This window comes from Mustela nigripes, chromosome 14 (genome assembly GCF_022355385.1).
Source record: "Mustela nigripes isolate SB6536 chromosome 14, MUSNIG.SB6536, whole genome shotgun sequence".
In the NCBI taxonomy this organism is placed as follows: Eukaryota; Metazoa; Chordata; class Mammalia; order Carnivora; family Mustelidae; genus Mustela; species Mustela nigripes.
The window spans coordinates 17,305,024-17,325,526 of record NC_081570.1 but is presented as its reverse complement, the minus strand read 5'-3'; the positions used below and the strand labels follow the sequence as shown (position 1 = coordinate 17,325,526).

Below are 20,503 nucleotides of genomic sequence, written 5' to 3'. Positions count from 1 at the left end.
TTCCCTTCCTGTCCTTTCTAACAGACCCTGTGCCTGACCTGTGTCATCTCGGGAGACCCCACCCCTGAAATCTCTTGGCTGAAGAATGACCAGCCTGTCACCTTCCTTGACCGCTACCGCATGGAAGTGAGGGGTTCGGAGGTCACCATCACCATCGAAAGGGTCAGCAGTGAGGACAGTGGGCGCTACGGTGTCTTCGTCAAGAATAAGTATGGTTCTGAGACGGGGCAGGTCACCATCAGCGTGTTCAAGCACGGGGAGGAGGCCAAGGTGCTGGAGAAGAGAGTGCAGGCTGAGGTTCCACCTGTGGTCTAGTCTGCGTGGACCAGCGGGGTCAACCAGTAGGTCACAGCCTGGCACAGGCCACGGGGCCAGCAGTGGGGAAGGGGACAGGGTGGAACCCAGGACAGGGGGGTGGGGGAGGTGAGAGTGGAGTGGGCATGCCAAAGCGCAGAATTAAAGACATTACCGGGGTTCTGGGGGGTCTCGGGGTTGTGGGATGGGCAAGACTCTCCATCCAAACTTTACATGAGCCTTGGCCTTTCTCATCTGGGAATTCCTACCCAAGGGGTTGTTTCTGAAACACCCTGTATCAACCATATCCAGGGGTGCTCAACAGGAGGCGCTTTGTCTTCCGGGGGGACATTTAGCCATGTCCTTGTCACAACCGGGGGTGTCTGCTAGCATTGGGTAGGTAGAGGCCAAGGACGCTACTAAACCATAGCTCCCCATCACATAGGATTATCGGACCCCAAAGGGCAGGGGCACTGAGGGTGAGGAGCCCTGCTGTAAACCACTGGGTGGCCATATTTTCAATTCGCTGCAGTTCAGCAAACATTGATCTGAGCCCCAGTGTCAGGCTGGGGAGATCCGTGGAAGCAGAAAGAAAGATGATATGCAGGCCCAACCCTCGAGGCTTCAGCCCAGCAGGAGAGACAGACCTGGGTACAAAAGACTCCAGGACAAGGCAGATAAGGACGACAAAATGGATCCAAAGAAAGTGCCACTAGTGGTCAGAGGAGGGAGAAAGATGCTCGTCCCAGCGGGGGAGGGAGGGCTTTAAAACACCTTCACGGACCTAGCAGAACTGTGTTGGACCCTGATGAACGAGTTCAGTTTGGCAGTGGTGTTGGGAGGAGGACATTTCGGGAGGTGGGGAGATGCCACCTGGCTGGCCTTGTGTGCCAGGCTGGAGAGGTAGATGACCTCAGGACGTCTCCCAGCTCGGGGAGCAGATACTGGTGTGACAGATATGGTTGGCCTTGCCCAGCGGACCTCAATCCAGACCTGGGGCATGTCGCAGCCGTCCCACTTCCTTCTTTTTCAAAATAAGATTTGGAGGGACGGGGCGCCTGGGTGGCTCAGTGGGTTAAGCCTCTGCCTTTGGCTCAGGTCATGATCCCAGGGTCCTGGGATCAAGCCCCACATCGGGCTCTCTGCTCGGTGGGAGCCTGCTTCTCCCTCCTTCTCTCTGCCTGCCTCTGCCTACTTGTTATCTCTATCAAATAAATAAATAAAATCTTTTTAAAAAATAATAAGATTTGGAGGGAGTGGGGTTTATAAAATTATAAATGTTTGTTGTAATATTTTGGAAAATCCTGAACATTATAAAGGATAAAATAAAAATCATCAATACTCCCACCACCAGGAGATAACCCCCGCCTCTGATTTCTAAAATGGCTTCTAACCTCGAGGATGAAATGAATGCCTCCTCCATGTGCCCACTACACATGAGGGCAGCGTGGCAGGTTAACTTACATGCCCCGCGGCTCTCATTCCAGGCTGCCTGGGGGAGCCAGACCTGCTGTTCAGCAAAGGGTGTTGGGGGAACATGACTGTCCCTGGCTGGGAACAAGCATGGGAATGGTGCAGATCTGGAAAACACACATGCCTAGGGTTGAAGCCACACCTCGCTGTGTGCTCTTAGGCAATTCTTTTCCTTTCTCTGCGGCTCACTCCCATCTATAAAACAAGAAGGCTGAAAGATGATTTCTGAAGGCCCTTCTAGCTGACCTAAGAGTTTTATTACCTCCCCGAACCTCACTCTCTTTTGCTTTGCTCATCTCCTAACTGGTGAAAAAGAAGGCTGTATCCAAGCCCCTGCCCCACTCTTGTACTTGGCATCTCAGAGAAGATGTGGCTTCTTTCATGAGTCACTGCAGAATGGCACACATTTCCAAGAAATCAGGAAACACAGTAACCGTGCTCTTCCTGCTAATTCCCATGAGGCTCATGTGCTCATGTATGTACTTCATCGTAACACAAAGCACTTTCGCATCTCCTCCACGAGATTGTCTCCACCCAGGGAGCAGGTAGGCAGAGGTCATGATGGTCACGTGCATACAACACTTCAAAGGTTAGGCAGCATTCTCCTCTGATCAAATGCAACAGCATCACTGAGTTGTTGAGTGCCCAAATGGTAAGTGGCAGAGTCAAGATAAGAACAAGAATCCCTGGGTCCTGGTTCAGAGGATGTTTTGCTCTACCACGCCACCCCCAAGCAATGTCCAAACCACTGGACTTCACCTTTGCCTTCTTCTCCCCTTCCCAGCCTCCTGCCCCCAATGGCCTCCTGCCCCCCCATCCCCCGGCCTAGGCTATTCTCAGCACCTGCTTGCTGGACCCCAGTGCTTCCTCCTTAGCTGCAATTCCCACTCGCTCCTTGTGTTCTTCTTATAATGGTTCATCCTGGGAAACATCTCAGCTGGTCTAGCCTGATCCCCGGTACCTTGTGTGGGACTCAGAGAGGCAGAACCTTGCGTCTCTTATCTGGTGGAGCCCATCAGTGAACACAGGAGCCAAGCATTCCCCAGGATCCCTCTGTGGATCTCCCAACATGCTGGACTTCCAGGGAGCCAGGCAGGGTTAGGGGAACAATGGCAGTGCCTTCCCCCCTTTATCAGACCCCCAAGCCACTCGTCTCCTACAGGTACCTGTTCTGTCACTTTCCGCGTACCAGCCTGGGGAGAATCCTTGACCTAAAGCCTTAAGACCTAAGAAGAAACACACAGCACAGGGAGCAAGAATCCTAATGGGAAATGACCAGCCAGTGTAATAATTAACCTCTAGCCACTCGGCCTTAGCTACCACACTAGTCAGATGTTTTCAATACCTTAAAATTTCCAAATCACTTCCAGCAACTTGGGTGACGTTTTCATGCCAAAAATACTTTCAGAAGTAACACTCCCCAGATGTCTCTAGCTAGAGGAAGCCAGATATTTTTTACTTAGAGCATTTGAAAAAAAAAAAAAAAAGGATAAATCTTGAGGCCAGAGGAGTTTCAGCAAAGAAGGGCCCTGGGTTGGGAGCAAAACAAATTGCAGAGCCTGGAAGGAACATGCCCTCCGCTCCTGGGCCTCTTTCAGGTCATGGAGCCGGCCCACACGCACGTCACTGCTTCCTATGTGAGCAGATCTAAAGAAAGAAACACGAGGCCACTCAAAAGCCTTTTTATTCCAATTACAGAAATGTTCATGATGAAATCAGTCTCTGGGCTTGCTTTAAAATACTCCAGTTTATTGGGTTTCTTTGGTTTGGGGGATTTCTTTTCTTTCTTTCTTTCTTTTTTTTTTTAAGTAGAAGTGAGGGAGATAAATGAAAAAGTTAGCAAAATCTTGATGATTCATCAAGCTCGGTGGGTACAGGCAGTTCTACTACCATTCATCTGGAGTCATAGTAAGCTTCTTTTATCCAGATATTAGTCAAGGATATTAGACACAGACAAGAGAGCTGAGTTCTTTTCTTGCAGGCAATCTAGCACAGTCTGTTATTTTTCGATCGCACTGATTAAAATTAGTGCTAACACAGATACACTACAAGAAATCATTATCAAGTAATAGCTGTAGTTTAAAAAAATTGCATACCCATCTGTATGATGTTTCGCAAAATATATTTTCCTGTCTGTAGCTTGGATAGTCATTTATTTAGTGGTATTCTTTGAGGAGCATAGTTTTTAGAAATTTTTATGAAATCCATTACATCCAAAAAAAAAAATTGTACATCCAAATGACTCATCTACTCTGCATTCATTCAACACAATCTTTACTGAGCTTGCTGCATGGAAGGAATATACAAAATTAAAGTTGGTGCTACCAGCACAGACTTGGCTTTGCTTTATTCTGTGTGTGACTTAATTATGCAACCTTCCTGTATCTCTTCTGGAAAAGGTGGCTGTTGTGAGAATTGGGTAAAGGGAGGTTGTCCAAGGAACTAGCACAGTGCCTAAGTGGGGGCAGGGGCGGGGGGAAGACAGATGAGTCAGTCTGGCTCCCACAGAGTTCAGCACTTGTTTCTGCACATTTGTGACTGATGACAATACAGATGCTTCCAGAGACAGAAGCCCCCAACTTCACAAGGAATTTCTAAAAGAATATCTGTTGTATCTGTGCTTGCAAGAATGGAAATATCTTTTTTCAATTATAGAAATTATAAATGTGGGTTGCAGATATATTGGACAACACAGAAAAGAACCAAGAAGAAAAGCAAAAATGTTCATAAGCCCACCACCCAGAAATAAGCAGAGTAGAAGACATTGTTTATTAACTAACATAACAGATATTCCTACTCCTTCCCTGCTGCAGCCTCTACTCTGGAAACTGGGAGGCTAAATATTCCCTTTTCCAGGCTCCCCTGTAGATGGAGACAGCCACAGGACCCAATTCTGGTCAGAGACTTAAGCAGAAATCTGCTGGGGCACCTCGGTAGGCTCTAGAGGTACCTAGAGCACCGTGCTACTCCTCTTCTTCCTTCCTATCTCAGATGTGGACATGATGCCTGGAGCTGAGGCAATCATCTTGTGATCATAAAGAAAACAGCATTGCGAGATGCCATACCTAATATCACCAAGCTGCCAATGGCACTCCCTCAAACCTCTAGACAACTTATCAGAGAAAACTAAACCCCTCTGTATTTAAGGCACTATAAGTCAGATTTTCAGTTCCTTAGAGCTGAAAGCATTCCCAATTCACACACCACCTGTTAACATTTTTTGGGTTATTTCCTGCTGATCTTAACAGAGTTGGGAACTCTTATAATTTTACCTTCTGGACTTTTCATATGCCATCAAATAATAAGAATTTGTTCACATTCCCAAGAAGCATTCTAAAACCCCATATTTGTGTTTGTCTATCATGTGATTATGTAACATTTCCATATCCCTTAAAACTGTTTCCAATTTTTCCTTATTATAAATAAAACTCAGATAGACATCCTTGATATAGATCTTTGCCTACATCTCTGAAAAAAATTCAGATAGATTCAAGAAGAGGAATTGCTTGGCCAAAGAGCATGAATTATTAGATCAAAAACAGACTAGCTACACAGCAAGAATGGAAACCAGCAAACAGTGATGGTCCCTTGGGCCTTCCCCTCAGGGGCACAGGTGAGAAGTTAGTTGATTGGCCAACACATATTTTTATTGAGTAGCTATTTAACTCCAGGAAATATGCTAGGTGCTGGCAATATGGAGATGAACAAACCAGATAGGGACCCTGCCCATGTGTGAAATGTCATTTAACAGATGGCACCAGAGAGATGGCAGCTGATTTTTTTTTTAAGATTTATTTATGTATTATTTGAGAGAGAGAGAAAGAGCAAGCACAAGTGGGAGGGGCAGGGAGAGGAGTGAGAATCTCAAGCAGACTCCACACTGAGCACAGAGCCCAACAGGTGGCTTGATCTCACAACCCTGAAAACACTGCCTGAGCCGAAACTAAGAGTCAGATGCCTAACCAACTGTGTCACCCAGGATCTTACTTTTTTTGAACTGCTGCCAACAGAGGAAAGCATAGGTACACCATAATTTGTATAAAAAGCAAAAACCAGGGCACCTGCATGGCTCAGTGCGTTAAGCCTCTGCCTTCGGCTCAGGCCATGGTCCCAGGGTCCTGGGATCAAGCCTCACATCAGGCTCTCTGCTCGGCAGGGAGCCTGCTTCCCCCACCCCCTCTGCCTACTTCTCTGCCTGCTTGTGATCTCTCTCTCTGTGTCAAATAAATAAGTGAAATCTTAAAAAAAAAAAAAAAAGCAAAAGCCAACTGAGAAAATTATTTGTAATGGATATGAAAAACATAACACTAATATACTTAATATATAATTACAATCCAGTCATAGCATCAAACATGTTGTTGCAGAGGGAAAAAAAAAAAAAACATTTACAGGCTTGCAAAGATGTTCAGGATAGGTTTTAACATCAAAGAGCAGATTTCAAATAGTATATAGAGTGTGAATGTACTTGATTAAAATAAAGATGATATATATTTTTAGAAGACTAGAAGAATAAACATCAAAGTGTCAACAGTGAGTTATCTAGGTGATAGGATTACAATAGATGTTTGTTCTCTTACTGTATTTTCAAAATCTCTACAATAAACTTGCATTATATTTTAAACAGAAATGAGAAGTAAGACTATTGAATGTTTTAAAAACTACCACAGACATCTGCCCCCTCTCGGCCAAGCTAGCCTCTCCTTATTCTCTGTGTTCCTTGATCCAGGACCATTTATTTTGCTCATTTACTTTCATTACTTTTAAAATTTCCATCTGGTTCTTTCTTAAAGTTATATTTCTTTATTAAGATTTCCTATCTTTTCCTTCACTATGAACATATTTTCCTTTATAGCAAAGAGCATAGCTAAAATAGTTCCTTTAAAATCATTATCTGTTCATTTCAGGGCCAATCTTTGTTGATTATCTTTTCTCTTGAAAATGGATCACATTTTCTTCTTCTTTGCATGTCAAATAATTTTGGAGTGCACTGTGAATGTTATGTAATGGATGCTCTGGATTCTGTTACATTCCTCTAAAGAGTGCTGATTTTTGTGATTGTTGTTTTGCCAGGTAATTAAGTTGGTTGGATTCGAAGCACATTGTCTTTGGAAAAGCATATCAAATATGAGTTTACTTCTTGTGTCCTTACCTGATCTGCTTGTAGTCGTTCCTCTACATGTGCAATTTACTGGTCAGCCTGAGATTTGGAAAAAGAGTTTATAAAGAACTCATGACTCCTCTTCTCTCTACCTCTTACCTTTCCAGGATTTCTCCCTCACTTTCCAGTAGCTGTGGTTGCCCTCAACTTTGCCCTCTGGGTTTCAGGCCTGAAATACTATAGATTTTCTATTGGGATATTAAAAGACACCCTCAAATTGTAAGGCCATAAAATATTAGAAACTCATTTTGCACCATTCTTTACTTCCCAGTGTTAACTTCTTTTCAGGATCTTCTGCTTTTGTTTATCCTCCAGTCCTTCAGGTAAAATTTGGGGGTGGGGGGTAGGGGGTATAGAACACAGGTTAACAGCTACAGTTTGCAGGAGGATCAGTCTAGTTAAAGTCTATGTGGACATACCATCAGTGCAACTCCTCATTGTGATTTAGTATCCTTGCTTCAATCTTCAAGAGCACCTTCCAAGTGAGGAGCCCACATGGGCAATGGGTCATGCCTCTCAGAGCAGCCATTCCTTCTGGGATTTCTGGCATTTGCTTTTAAATCTATAACACAGATATTGGAGAAGGTTGAGCACCCTTTGCCTTGGCATTGCGGAGACAGCCTAGCAGGTCTGACCCTTAAGTGGCTGCCTATAACCATACAGTCAGAACTCAACATACATTCTTTTGAATCATTTCAGCAAGTGGTAGCAAATCACTGAGCTTTGAGGATGAGTTTATTTTCAAAAACTGCTTAAAATCTCTTGGAGAAAATAGTAATGGCCTTAGACCCAGGCAAGAGGTTCTTCTTCCTCCAGGCCCCATGCTTTTATGGGGTACTCTCTGACCCTCTGCTGGCCACACCACTCTCGATGGGTCAAGGAGTCCATGAAGACAAGGGAACAAGGCCACACAGAGTCTATGACATCCCCCCCTTTATTAACTATGCACCCAGTATCTAGAAACCAGAATTCCCTGACCAAAAGTCTCCAAACTCACTTCCAGGATCTACATGGATCTCTCCCACAGGTGCAGAAAGCAGAATAATGAGAGTCCCAAAGATGTCTATTTAAAATAAACTATAATAGTTGAACAAGGAAGGCCTGGTCTGAATGCAAAGAAACCAATCTAAATTAGAACAAGGAAGCAATACACGGAATGAGTAGGGATGAGAATGGATTGGGGATATGGTGACAATGGTACATGCCCCTTGGGTAGAGCACAGCGGTTAGGCAAGTAAAGCCAGGCCGTCTGCATTAAATCCCAGCTCCCTCACTTAACCTCTCTGCGGTTCAATTTCCTCCTCTGTAAAACAGGGAAACTCTTGTGCCTTCCTCTTTGGGTACCTGCGAGGATTAATTATGTGTAGAGCACTTAGTAATGTACCCAGCATGTGGCAATTGCTCAGAAAAGATCAGCAATTTTTTTACTAGCCACTCCCAACAAGAAAACAGAGGCTCAGAAATGCCAGGGGGAAGGGCCGTATGGGAAAGACAAAATCCAAAAATAAAACATGTCATGATTTTAAACCATTGCTGGTCGGTATGACTCTGAGGACACTCTCCTCTAGGGGCATTAAGTGAGCAGAGAAGGAAATGCCGTATTAGCATATTACTTGGATCTACTTACATGATACTCATATGTAAATTCTGTTTACTGGAAGCCAAAGGTAACAGCAGAAAGCTAAGGGAAAAGGAAAGAGGTTTAGGCAGCTTGAATCCACATAACATCAAAACGAGAAGAGAGGAAAGGAGGTTCTATAACACCCTATGAGAAAGCTACAGCAATGTCTAAAATTAATGCATTAAGAAATAACCACACAAAACCTATCTTTAGAGCTGTATGGGAAGCCACTAGAAGAACTAAAAACAGAAGTATTTAAAGTGCAGCCTCCAGACTGCCTTCTGAAGGGAGAGCAACTAACTGCATTCAGTTTAATGAGTATGTCTCTAATACTCAATTTCTGGGTACACGATACTCAGTCCTCTAATCTCTAAAGCAGCCCGAAAGTCAGGTGACCTGGGTTCAACTCTCAGCCCATTCATTTTGGCCTAATCGCTGAACCTTTCCAGAACTCCATATTTTCAGGTAGTGATGCAAACATGCCTCCATTCCTGGGCAACTGATGCTCTCCGTTTATCAGAAGATGGCTAGCAGCTGGGCTCTGAGGCCGCCCAGCTCCCAGCAGAGCTTTCCCATCTAACTCTGAATCCTAAATTTAAGAGAATATGTTCACATAGCAGATTACAAGAGCACACAGCTTGCCAGTCCAAGAGCTCAGATCTCCCCAACAGTCAGAAACCCACGGGCTGTGAGCTGGGGTCGGGCCCAGTGGGGAGGGGGGGGGCGCTTGGAGAGATTTGCACCTCCCAACTTTGCCCAGATGAGCTGGCTTTCCCAGCTCAACATCCTGGCTCATCTTTAGTTGCTCCCCACTTGCTTTTGTACTGATTTCTTAGGATACTAAAGATGCTTGATAAAGTTGTTTCATTATCCATCCAGTGCTCAGCATACGACAACATTCTGAAATCATTTGTGTTCTAGAGAACATGAAAATAACACTCTGAGGGCCAGATGTTCTACTAGCAAATCCTGTTCCCGCAGAGATGTGGATCTACCTGTATGTGCCTACACACATGTATATTTCATGTAAGCTGCTCAGCAGATCTCTACAATTGCCCTTTGATGCGTGTAAACCAATTAGGGAAACGGAGATCAAGGAGGGTCGATGATTTGCCAGAGTCTACACAGTTACCAACTGGGTGACTCAGGTTCCAAACCCCAGGCGGCCAGCTTTCAGACTCTTTGTCAGTGTACTGACTGTGATGTCTATACAACACCTTTCACATTCTTCACTATTTTCCCTGAAAACCTGATACATGAATCATTAAATTCAAATAGCTAGATGGGGCTGGCCGATACAGCAGCCACCAACACGCGGCTATAGCTCACGGGATGTGTGGCCAGTCCAAACGAAAGATGTGCTGAAGGAGAAAACATACGCCCACCTCTCGGACTTAGCACAATGAAAAGATTATAAAATAGCTCATTTAATCATTTTACATTGATTCTGTGAGGAAATGATAAGATTTCAAATACATTGGATTAAATAAAATATTAATAAAATCAACTTCACCTGTTTCTTTGCATTTTTTTAAATGTGGCTACAAGAAATTTTTAAATTTTTCATATGACTCAGGTTACAGAACCTGGACAGAGCCACGCTAGACTGTTCAATTAACAGAGACACCTGTGGTTTAACAGAAGAAAAAAAAAAAAAACCTGCGGTAGAGAGGCTGGGGAACAGAGATCTTTGACAGCATCTAGCTGTGTGGTCTTAAGCAAACCACTTATGCTCTCTGAGCCTCAGGCTTCCCCACTGAGGGTCTAGTCCATATTTCAGTGAGCCCTTCCACCTTGACAGTCTAAGTGTGTACCAGCAACCACCTTGTCTCTCAGCACTTACATCTTTTTTTAAAAGATTTTACTTATTTATTTGACAGACAGAGATCACAAGTAGGCAGAGAGGCAGGCAGGGGGGGGGGGCAGCAGGCTCCCTGCTGAGCAGAGAACCAGATGCAGGGCTCGATTCCAGGCCCCTGGGATAGTGACCTGAGCCGAAGCAGAGGCTTTAACCCACTGAGACACCCAGGCATCCCTATATCTCTGTCTTGTGAGAGTGTCTCAGCCAGGAGTTCTATTTGCCCCTTCCTGATCATAAACTCTGTGAGGATAAAATGACAGTACGTGAACTCCCCTCAGCCCCCACCCTGATTCTCACTGCACCATAAGCAGCAAACAGTTGGTGCTTAATAAGAACTCATTGGTGGTTTGATACTGGTTTCAAGTCTATTCCTGACAGCTCCTGCTTCTTTTTCCTCCATCTCTCCATCTTTCCCCCAAATATCCCCCCAGAGATTCACATAGTAGAGTTCCAAGAAGCGTGAAATGAGACTATAAGGTGGCAAAAGTTTAAGCAGCTTCTTGCAACCTGATAGGCAACAGGTGAAGGGAAAAGCTGAAGGGCTTCTAGCACAGGGTTCGGCGTCTTCCTTGGATCATCAGAGGTGGCAGAAGCATACAAATAAGGGGGAGACTTTTCGCGCTCTGTTTCTCTTCGCCCACTTTGAAGAGGACTCCCAAGTCATGCTGTGAATTTTGAAACGAATTTGGCTCAAATTAAAACACAAGCTAACTCTCTCTATGAACCTTTCCTCAAGAGTCTGCTTTTAGGCCAATGTTCTGAATTTAATGTAATTCTGAGCTGCTTGAGGACAGGTACAGGGTCTTGATCATTTTGATATCTCGGGTCTTCATGGTGTTGGGCAAACTGGAGACCAAAAAAACCCAAAAAACTCTATGCTGGCAACAGAAAAATAAATAGAAGCCAAGACAGCAGTTATGAAGGTCAGGAACTTGGGCCGTGAAGCATTCACGGACCGCCACCATACACAGAAGTGTGATGACAGGCCGGGGCCCCATGCTAGGATGTGAGCCGTTGCATTTCATCCTCTTAACAGCCCTACGAGGTAGGTGACAATTATGTTGCCCTGTTCAGTTTACCCGAGAAATGTGTTCCTTTCTAAAATATGTACTGAGCTCCTAATGAGGGTCAGGCACTACTGGAGGCACTTGAGTCAGTATTCTAGTGGAAGGAAGATAATAACCAAGCAAATAAATAAACAATCGTACCATCAATTCCACTCCTAGGTACGTACCCAAGGGAATGGAAACCAAGGATTCAAACAGATCCTTCTTTTTTTAAGATTTTATTTTTTTGAGAGAGAACAAGCAATCGAGAGAGAGAGAGCACAAGCACAGAGGGAGGAGAAGCAGACTCCCTGCTGAGCAAAGACCCCCCCCCGCCCCAACACACACCCCCGACCCCGACACAGGGCTTGATCCCAGGACCCTGAGATCATGACCTGAGCTGAAGGCAGACGTTTAACCCACTGAGCTGCCCAGCTGCCCCTCAAACAGATCCTTGTACACCTCATAGCAGCATTGCTCACAATAGCCAAAAGGTAGAAACAATCCGAGTGCCCATCAACAGGTGAATGGATAAGCAAAATGTAGTACATCCATACAATGGAATCTTATCCAGCCTTTGAAAGGAATGAAAGTCTGACACCTGCTGTAACACAGATGTATCTTGCAAGCCAGACATAGAAGGACAAGTATTGTACGATTCCTCTTACAGGAGGAACCCAGAATAGGCAAATTCATAAAACCAAAAAGTGGGATAGAAGGATGCTTGGAATGCTCAGTGAGTTAAGCCTCTGCCTTTGGCTCAGGTCACAATCTCAGGGTCCTGGGATGGAGCCCCGCATCAGGCTTTCTGCTCAGTGGGAAGCCTGTTTCCTCCTCTCTCTCTCTCTCTGCCTGTCTCTCTGCCTACTTGTGATCTCTGTCAAATAAATAAATAAAATCTTAAAAAAAAAAAAAAAAAGAAAGAAAGAAAAAGTGGGATAAAGGTTACTAAAAGTAGGATAGAGAATGGGAGGAGAAAGGAATGGGAAGGTATTGTTTACGGGTGTAGAGTTTCTATCTGGGATGATGAAAAAGTTCCAGAAATAGAGGTGATGGTTATATATAACATTGTGAATGTACAGTGCTCCTGAGCTATACACTTAAAAGTGGTGGAAGTGGTAGATTTCATGTTATGTAGATTTCACCACAATTTAAAAAAAAAAATCAATTTAAAACCCAACCATTTCAGACAGCAGCATGTGAACAAGGTGAGGCCATAAGAGACCAGGACTGAGAAGGGAGTTATTCTAGGTCGCGTGTCAAGGCAAATCTAGAGGATGACATCTGAACTGAGACTTGAAACGTGAGAAGTGTCAGCCATGTAGAGAATGTCCCAGGGGAAGGATCCTGCAGGCAGAGGCAACAGCAGAGAGAGGTTCTCTGGCAGCTGAAGGAGCCAAGGGCAGCAGGGACATTGGCAAACAAGAGGTGAGTATTAGGAGCTGTGGAGAGGTCAAGAGCCCTGAGGCCAGGAGACCGGGTAGGAGGCTACTCCACTGTCCAAGATCTTCTCTTTCCTATCCATGCCCTCAGCCCAGATTATTCTACCAAGTTCCGTGGCCTTAAGGTCCATTTAGCTGCTCATGTTATCCCACTTATATCTCCCCATTTGTAAATCAAGTTCGCATGCATCATAGATACTACTCAGGACCAAACCCTACTATTTCAAAGGATACAGCAACCAAAAGACATGCACAAAACATTCCTTCCTTGGGGAAGTCTGAGACCATCAGCATGGCTCTCATAAGTACTTCCTCGCCCACACAGGAGACATTGTGATTTGGATTTAACATGTAAGTCTTAAGCAATTACATGTGCCATCACTTACATGAGGCAGCCATATTGGTTATGCGGCACCTTCTTTTTTTTATGCCCCATTAAATATACAGCGTATGTAACATTTTCCAACAAGCAATGCCCCATGAATTCATAAACTCTGAGTTTATTTATAATAAACAACCCACGAAGATCAAATATATACTAATAAATGCATTTTACAGATAAAGCTTATTATCTTTCTACTAGTACATACCATTTATTTGCTTACCAGGAGCCCTGGGTTTGTTTGTTTGTTTGTTTGTTTGTTTTTTAAGGATTTTATTTATTTTATTTATTTATTTGACAGAGAGAGAGAGATCACAAGTAGGCAGAGAGGCAGGCAGAGAGAGAGGGGGAAGCAGGCTCCCCGCTGAGCAGAGAGCCTGATGTGAGGCTCCATCCCAGGACCCTGAGATCATGACCTAAGCCAAAGGCAGAGGCTTAACCCACTGAGCCACCCAGGTGCCCCCAGGAGCTCCGGTTCGAATACAGAATATTTGCAATGGGATCTGAGTGGAGATTCTTTTTTGTCCCCCCAAAGGGTCCTTGGTAAAAAAGAATAGGTTACAGGTCTCCTGCTATAACTGTAAATGGAAAGTAACTATGTTCTCACCGTAAAAAAAAAAAAAAAAAAAATGTTAACAGAACAAAAATACCTAAAATAAAAAGCAGAAGTCTCCCATTCCCCTCTCCAGTGTCACACACTCAAGACCTCCCTTCCCAGAGGTAACTAACGTTAGCAGTTTGGAGTGTATCCTTCTAGTCCTTGTTCATACATTCATATACATACATGTATATATAAAAATATAACCACCTGTGCATTTCTTTTCGTATAAACAGAATCATACTATTCGTATTTTTCTACTTGCTTTTCGAACATCAGTGTTGAAGATTTTTAATGACCATTCCTTATCCTGTTTAACCAATGTATGGTATTTTTTTAAAGATTTTATTTATTTATTTGACAGAGATTACAAGTAGGCAGAGAGGCAGGCGGGGGGGTGGGGGAGCAGACTCCCTGCTGAGCAGAGAGCCTGATGTGGGGCTCCATCCCAGGACCCTGAGATCAGGACCTGAGCCAAAGGCAGAGGCTTAACCCACTGAGCCACCCAGGCACCCCAGTATTTTATTTTATATCCAGAACTAGTGTTTAGCCATTCATCTATCAGTAGACATTTAGGCAGTTTCCTATTTTTTCATCATTACAAACAATGAGAACAGGCATTGTATGTGACCCTTATTCAAACACCACTGGGCCAGGTGCCATATTTCTAAAGAATAGAATATTTCTGTAGGATATAGTATTTATGTGGGATTAAGTAACTAGAGGTGGAACTGCTATGTTGAATGGGAGGCATATTTAAGTTTTTGATAGATATTGTCATGTCTTTCTGGCCTCCAAGAAAGTTGATGCTAATCTATGCCCCAGACAACAGGGTAAGACGTACCTATATCCCAGCACCAATAACCAACGCTTGCTATTATCGAACTCGATAATAGTCTATAATAGACTACTACGTTAGTAGTCTAATGGGCTTAAAATGACAATCTCATTCACTAACGGATTTGTCCTACAAATATTTTTCAGAACTACTGTGTGCTAGTCTCTGGGGGGCTGTGTCCAGGAGGGCAGAGAAGAGAGCAATTGGCAGGTCATTAATTAAAAGGCATCCCTCAGGGGAAAAGAGAAAGCTCTAGCACAGAGCTGGGCATATGCACAGCCAGGGTAGGGATCAGTGGCTGAGCTAGAGAATGGGATAGGGGAGAGTTGGAAGCGACAATACGTGACCAATTACAGATGGCATCCAACACCTGGGAGCAGAGTCTGGACCCTTCTCAGTGGATGGCAAGGAGCCAATGCAGCTTCTTAAGTGGCAGAATGGGAAGACCAAAACGAGTGAGTTCCCCCAAAGGCAGTCCCCAAGACAAGGATTTGAGTATGAGGGGTTTATTTGAGAGGTGATCACAGGAAGCACCAGTAGGGAAGTGGACAAGTGAAGTAGGGAAGAAAGGAAGACAAGAAAGGGGTTGGGGGGGGGGGGTGTGCTGGGTGACTCAGTGGGTTAAGCCCCTGCCTTCAGCTCAGGTGATGATCTCAGGGTCCTGGGATCAAGCCCACCCCTCTCTCTGCCTACTTGCCTCTCTCTGCCTCTCTGCCTACTTGTGATCTCTGTCTGTCAAATAAGTAAATAAAAGCTTTAAAAGAAAAAAAAAAAAAAAGAAAGGGTGTGTTGATGAGCAGGCTACTGCTGTGGCTAGGTGGGGCCCCATCCCACTGGGAATCCTGTGAGACTGTGTGGAACAAAGAGTTGTCCACCCAAAGGGCACGGGGGCTGGGGTATTTATCCCCAACTCCACCTCTTATTAACTGGGGCATCCATCATCTGGGGCACTAATTCCCCAACATTTCTAGTATTCCTGTGCACTAGACAAGCAAATTCCTGCAGCCTGAGGACACCTTCAGGCAGGGAGAAACAGGAAGCCATTCAGATGTAGATGATCTACAAGTCATCTCCAGGGTAGGCTTAGGCAATGTGAGCTGGCACTCATGGTATCTACGACAGAGTTTTAGGACAACTGACTGACCCTAGTACCATGACCACAGAAGAACCTTGAGTAAGAGCATGTCTTGTGTTAAAAGAAATTAAAAGAAATCTGCTGAGAATGTGTTATAACTTAACCTACCAGCACCTTTATATCCAAAGCCTAATCTAATAATCGTAACTGTAGTAGTTAAGACAAATATGGAAAAGTAAGTCAGATGATCTCCATAAAACACAATAAAACACAATGAACTACGAGTAATTAGCTGTTTCCAAAAAGTCACTTACAACTGTCCCTTAATAATTTTCCCTGTGCCTCATGAGATCCCACATGTAAATAACTTCAGATTCTTTATGAAGACATAAAGTTTCTTCCTGACTTCACCAACCACCATCTACCAACTACCAACTACATTCTAGTTCCAAAGAGGATTTCAATGAAATCTAGCAAGCATATTGGCAAGAAAACCTTGATGATCATCCGAAGGTTCATGGTAAGCTTAGTCTCATTGTTACTAAGGCTAGACTGTTTTTTTTAGTAGAGTAGCAAGACGATGTTAGTCACCTTGTCAGGTCACCTGGTAGCTCAGTCGGTTAAGGGTCTGCCTTTGGCTCAGGGCACAATCTCAGCAGGGAGTCTGCCTCTCCTTCTGCCCCTCCCCCCAGGCTTAAGCTCGCTTTCTCTATCACCTGTGCTCTCTCTCTCAAATAAATAAATGAAGTCTTGAAAGAAAGAAAGAAAGAAGAAAAAGAGAAGAGAGGAGAAAAGAAAAGAAAGGAAACGAAATGAAACAAATTCACCTGGCCTTTGCAGTTTCCTAGAAAATTTCCCCCAGTAGGAGGTCAATGGGGGCCTCAGAGCAAATCATGGTGACAGCGGTAAGGCTTGTAAAAGCTATACTGGGACTAAAAGTCTGAAGTCCTAGATCTTAAGGCCCCATTACTTATTTGTTGCAAGTCCCCCCATTTATTCAGCTAATATTTAATTACTTCACCCAGAAATCATTTTTCTGAGAATCTTTTTTGTGCTAGGCCCTCTATTAGGCACTAAAAATACAAAAAGTAACAAATGGGGGATCATATGATCACCTCAACAGATGCAGGAAATGTATTCGGTAAAAGTCATTATCCTTTCACGGTAAAAATTTTCAGTACACTCGGATAGAAGGCAAATCATTTAATCTGATCGTTGATATCTATTTTAAAATAAAACCCACAGAATACATCATACGCAACGGTGAGATGTCTGGCATCAGAAATAAGACCAAGATGCCCAGCATCACCATTTCTTCTCAACATTGTACCGAGGGTCCTAGCTAACGCGATAGGCCAATTAGGCGAAACAGAAAAATAAGAGTTACAAGGATTGGAAGTTGTCAACTCTGTCATAATATCAAGGGTCCATAGAAGTTTCAGTCTGTTTCTGGGATCTCTAATCTGTTTCATTGGTCTATTTACCTACATGTTATATACATAGAAAATTCAAAACAACTTCTAATGAACTATTAAAGTTAATCAGAAAGTTTAGCAAGGCTCCTGAATATAAAATACATACACAAAAATCCATTTTATTCCTTTGCACAGTTACAAATAGAAAATGAAAATTTGGGGCCCCTGGCTGACTCAGTCACAGCATGTGACTCTCCATCTCAGGGTTGTGATTTCAAGTCCCATGCAGGATGTAGAGCATACTTTAAATTAAAAAAAAGATAAGAAAATGAAAATTTATAAAAAGATGCCATGTGAATGGACACAGCAACCACAGGAACAGATTGTAGAGCCTGGAAACATACTTGAACTTCTAAATAGCCTTAAGAGATGATAAAGTGACATTACCCACCAGTCAGAGGACAGTCTTTCAATAAATGGTGCTAGACACTTGGCTATCCATTCAGCATTCATCAGAAACCTAAATATGAAAAATAAAAAGTATAAAAATTTTAGAAAGAGTGTTCCTGGCTGGCTCAGTCAGTACAGCATGGGATTCTTGATCTCAGGGTCATGAGTTCAAGCCCCACATTGGGTGTAGAGATTACTAAACAAAAAAAAAGATTTTAGAAAGAATACTTTCATGACCTCAGGGTAGGGGAGGATTTCTTTAAACAACACACGAAAAGCAATAATCATAAGAAAAAGATTGACAAATCTGATAACCCTAAAATGTAAAGTTTCTGTTTGTCAAATGGTATAACATAGAGTGAGAAGACAAGCCACAGAGTGAAAAAGATATTTGAAATACAAAATACCTACCAAAGACAAGTAGGACATAGAATAAATTAAGACCTCCTACAAATCAGTATGAAAATGACAGACAACCCAGCAGAAAAGTAGGTAAGAGACTTCAATATAATATCACCGAAAAAGGCAACACCAATGGCCAAGTTTTAAATGCCAGTTAAAATCACAAGATACCATTATACATCCTCCAAATTAGCCAAAAATATATTCATAATAATAACAATAAATTTTGATCTGGTAATGACAAGTATTGAGTGTGACCGTAGAGCAAGAGAAATGGCATCCCTATTTGGATGGAAATGTGTTTTGGTGCAAACACTGTGGGAAACAATTAGGAATTATCTAATGAGGTTGAAGATACCTAAATCCTTTGACTTAGCCATTCCACTTCTAAGTATGTGCTGTAGAAAATCTTGCCCAGTCATAGCTGGACACCAATTCAAAACTATTCATAGTCACATGGTTCCTCATAGCTAAAAACAATGGAAAACTCTGGTGTCTTCCACCAGTAAAATGGAGACACCCTGTGTCACAAATTCCCACAATGAAATACTATACAACAATCTAAAAGCAAGGATAGTGTCATTATAAAAGCCAGATTAGTTATCTGGAGTAGGAAGAAGGGAGCTGAAGATCAAATTGTGAATGGGGAGGGGGCATGCTGAGAAATTTCAGGGTGCTTACGGTGCTGTACATCTTGACTTAGGGTGGGAAGATACAGAAGTAGTGTCTTTAATCATTAAAAATTCAGGACAGCTAGGTGGCTCAGTCAGTTAAACATCAGCCTTCTGCTCAGGTTATGATCTTGGGGTCCTGGGACAGAGCCGTGCTTTCTGCTTTTCCCTTTCCCTATGTCCCTCCCCCCAATTTTTGCACTCACTCTCTCAAATTAATAAAATCTTTTTTTTAATTAATTTATACACATGTAGGGGCACCTGGGTGGCCCAGTCAGTTAAGCATCTGCCTTCAGCTCAGGTCACGATCCCAGGATCTTGGGATTCCTGCTTAGTGGGGAGCCTGCTTCTCCTTTTCCCTCTGCCTCTCCCCTTGCTTGTGTCCCCTCCCTCTCTCTCTGTCAGATAAATAAATAAAATCTTTTTTTTTTTAATTGCACATGTGACGAAGCACCTGGGTGGCTCAGTGGGTTAAGCTTCTGCTTTCAGCTCAGGTCATGATCCCAAGGTCCTAGAATCAAGCCCCGCATCGGGCTCTCTGCTCAGCAGGGAGTCTGCTTCCCCCTCTCTCTCTCTGCCTACCTCTCTGCCTACTTGTGATCTTTGTCTGTCAAATAAATAAATAAAATATTTTTTAAAAATTGCACGTGTGTACTTTTTTATAAAAGTGAGAGTCTGGGGAAAGAGACATGACAAATACATAACAGAGTATTAAGATTCAGAATATACAAAAAAATTACTAAAAATCAATAGGAAAAAGACAAATATATTAGTCCGGGTCTAGTCAGGAGACAGGACGCGCACAGTAATTTGAACAGGGAAAGCTCAAGAGCTAAGAACGGGGGTTAATTACTAACGCCAACCTTGGGTGCCACCCCCTTCCCAGTGTTTGCCCCAGCACGGAGGCAGAGCCCCCACCGGAAAGAACGAATGTGAAAGAGCTTCAGACCTCATTGCAGGAAGTGTGTCATGGCCCACTAGATGGCAGAGAAGTTCGCAGAGATGACACAGGCCAGGGCTGACCGGCAGAAAACTGGCCCCTTGAGCATCAACCAGACTCACTAGGACACCACTTGTCTAGAAAGCGGCCCAGTAGGGGCCAGGAGCACTCACTTAAGAAGATGCTCATGGGAGGCCCTTAACACTCACCAGGAAGCCCATGGGGGTGGCTCTAAAACTCAGTAGGCATAGCAGCCCTCGTCCCACATGCTGGTGGTCACTACGCATCACAGGAGCGAGAAAAGAAGAACACAGGCATCGGGAAGGGAAGTGTCCCTCCAGTGTGCTCTACACACAAGGCCTAACATCATGGCGGCCGCACAGGAGAACTACCTGCAGGGTTCCAGCTTCAGTAACACAAAGCAGGGCGTTAAAGGGTGGTTTTAGGGCCAAGATGCAAGGAATGGGTGACTGGCATCACAAACAGTAACCCAGACTGTCCTTAGAGGGATAGAAAAGAAGCTGGTAAAGGATTTATTGCCAGGGAGAGAAATTTAACCTACAGCAGGGTAAAGGCACGTGCTTTCCACTGGCAGACCCGCAAGGGAACTTCCGGGTGTGAGAGGCCCAAAAGGAAATCTGATGGGAAAAGTTACCTGCCAGGTGCCATCAGCAGAAAGAGGCTGGATACTGGACCATCAAACCCTAAAGCCAAACTGGGGTGGCCAGCCAGAAGAGGCATTCTCCTCTCCATGGAACTGTAAGTGGAGGTCTGCAAAAAAATGTGAGAGGACCTCAAAAAAACCCCACAAGGGGCGCCTGGGTGGCTCAGTGGGTT

At 43.9% G+C, this 20,503-nt stretch overlaps 1 protein-coding gene and 1 long non-coding RNA gene across 2 annotated transcripts in view; one reads left to right on the top strand and one right to left on the bottom strand.

Annotated features, from left to right (window-relative positions):
- The window catches only part of MYOM3 (myomesin 3), a 48,446-nt gene extending 46,953 nt beyond the window's left edge, over positions 1-1,493 (top strand). The window contains exon 38 of the mRNA XM_059376646.1: positions 25-1,493. Coding sequence (XP_059232629.1) covers positions 25-315 — 291 coding nt within the window. The 3' untranslated portion in view covers positions 316-1,493. The remainder of the gene's footprint in view (positions 1-24) is intronic.
- Positions 1,494-6,161: 4,668 nt separating this feature from the next.
- LOC132001121 (uncharacterized) overlaps positions 6,162-20,503 on the bottom strand; it is a 34,315-nt gene continuing 19,973 nt past the window's right edge. The window contains exons 3-5 of the long non-coding RNA XR_009399533.1: positions 17,655-17,723; positions 8,553-8,606; positions 6,162-7,487 (exon numbers count right to left, since the gene is read on the bottom strand). This is a non-coding gene — a long non-coding RNA (uncharacterized LOC132001121). The remainder of the gene's footprint in view (positions 7,488-8,552; positions 8,607-17,654; positions 17,724-20,503) is intronic.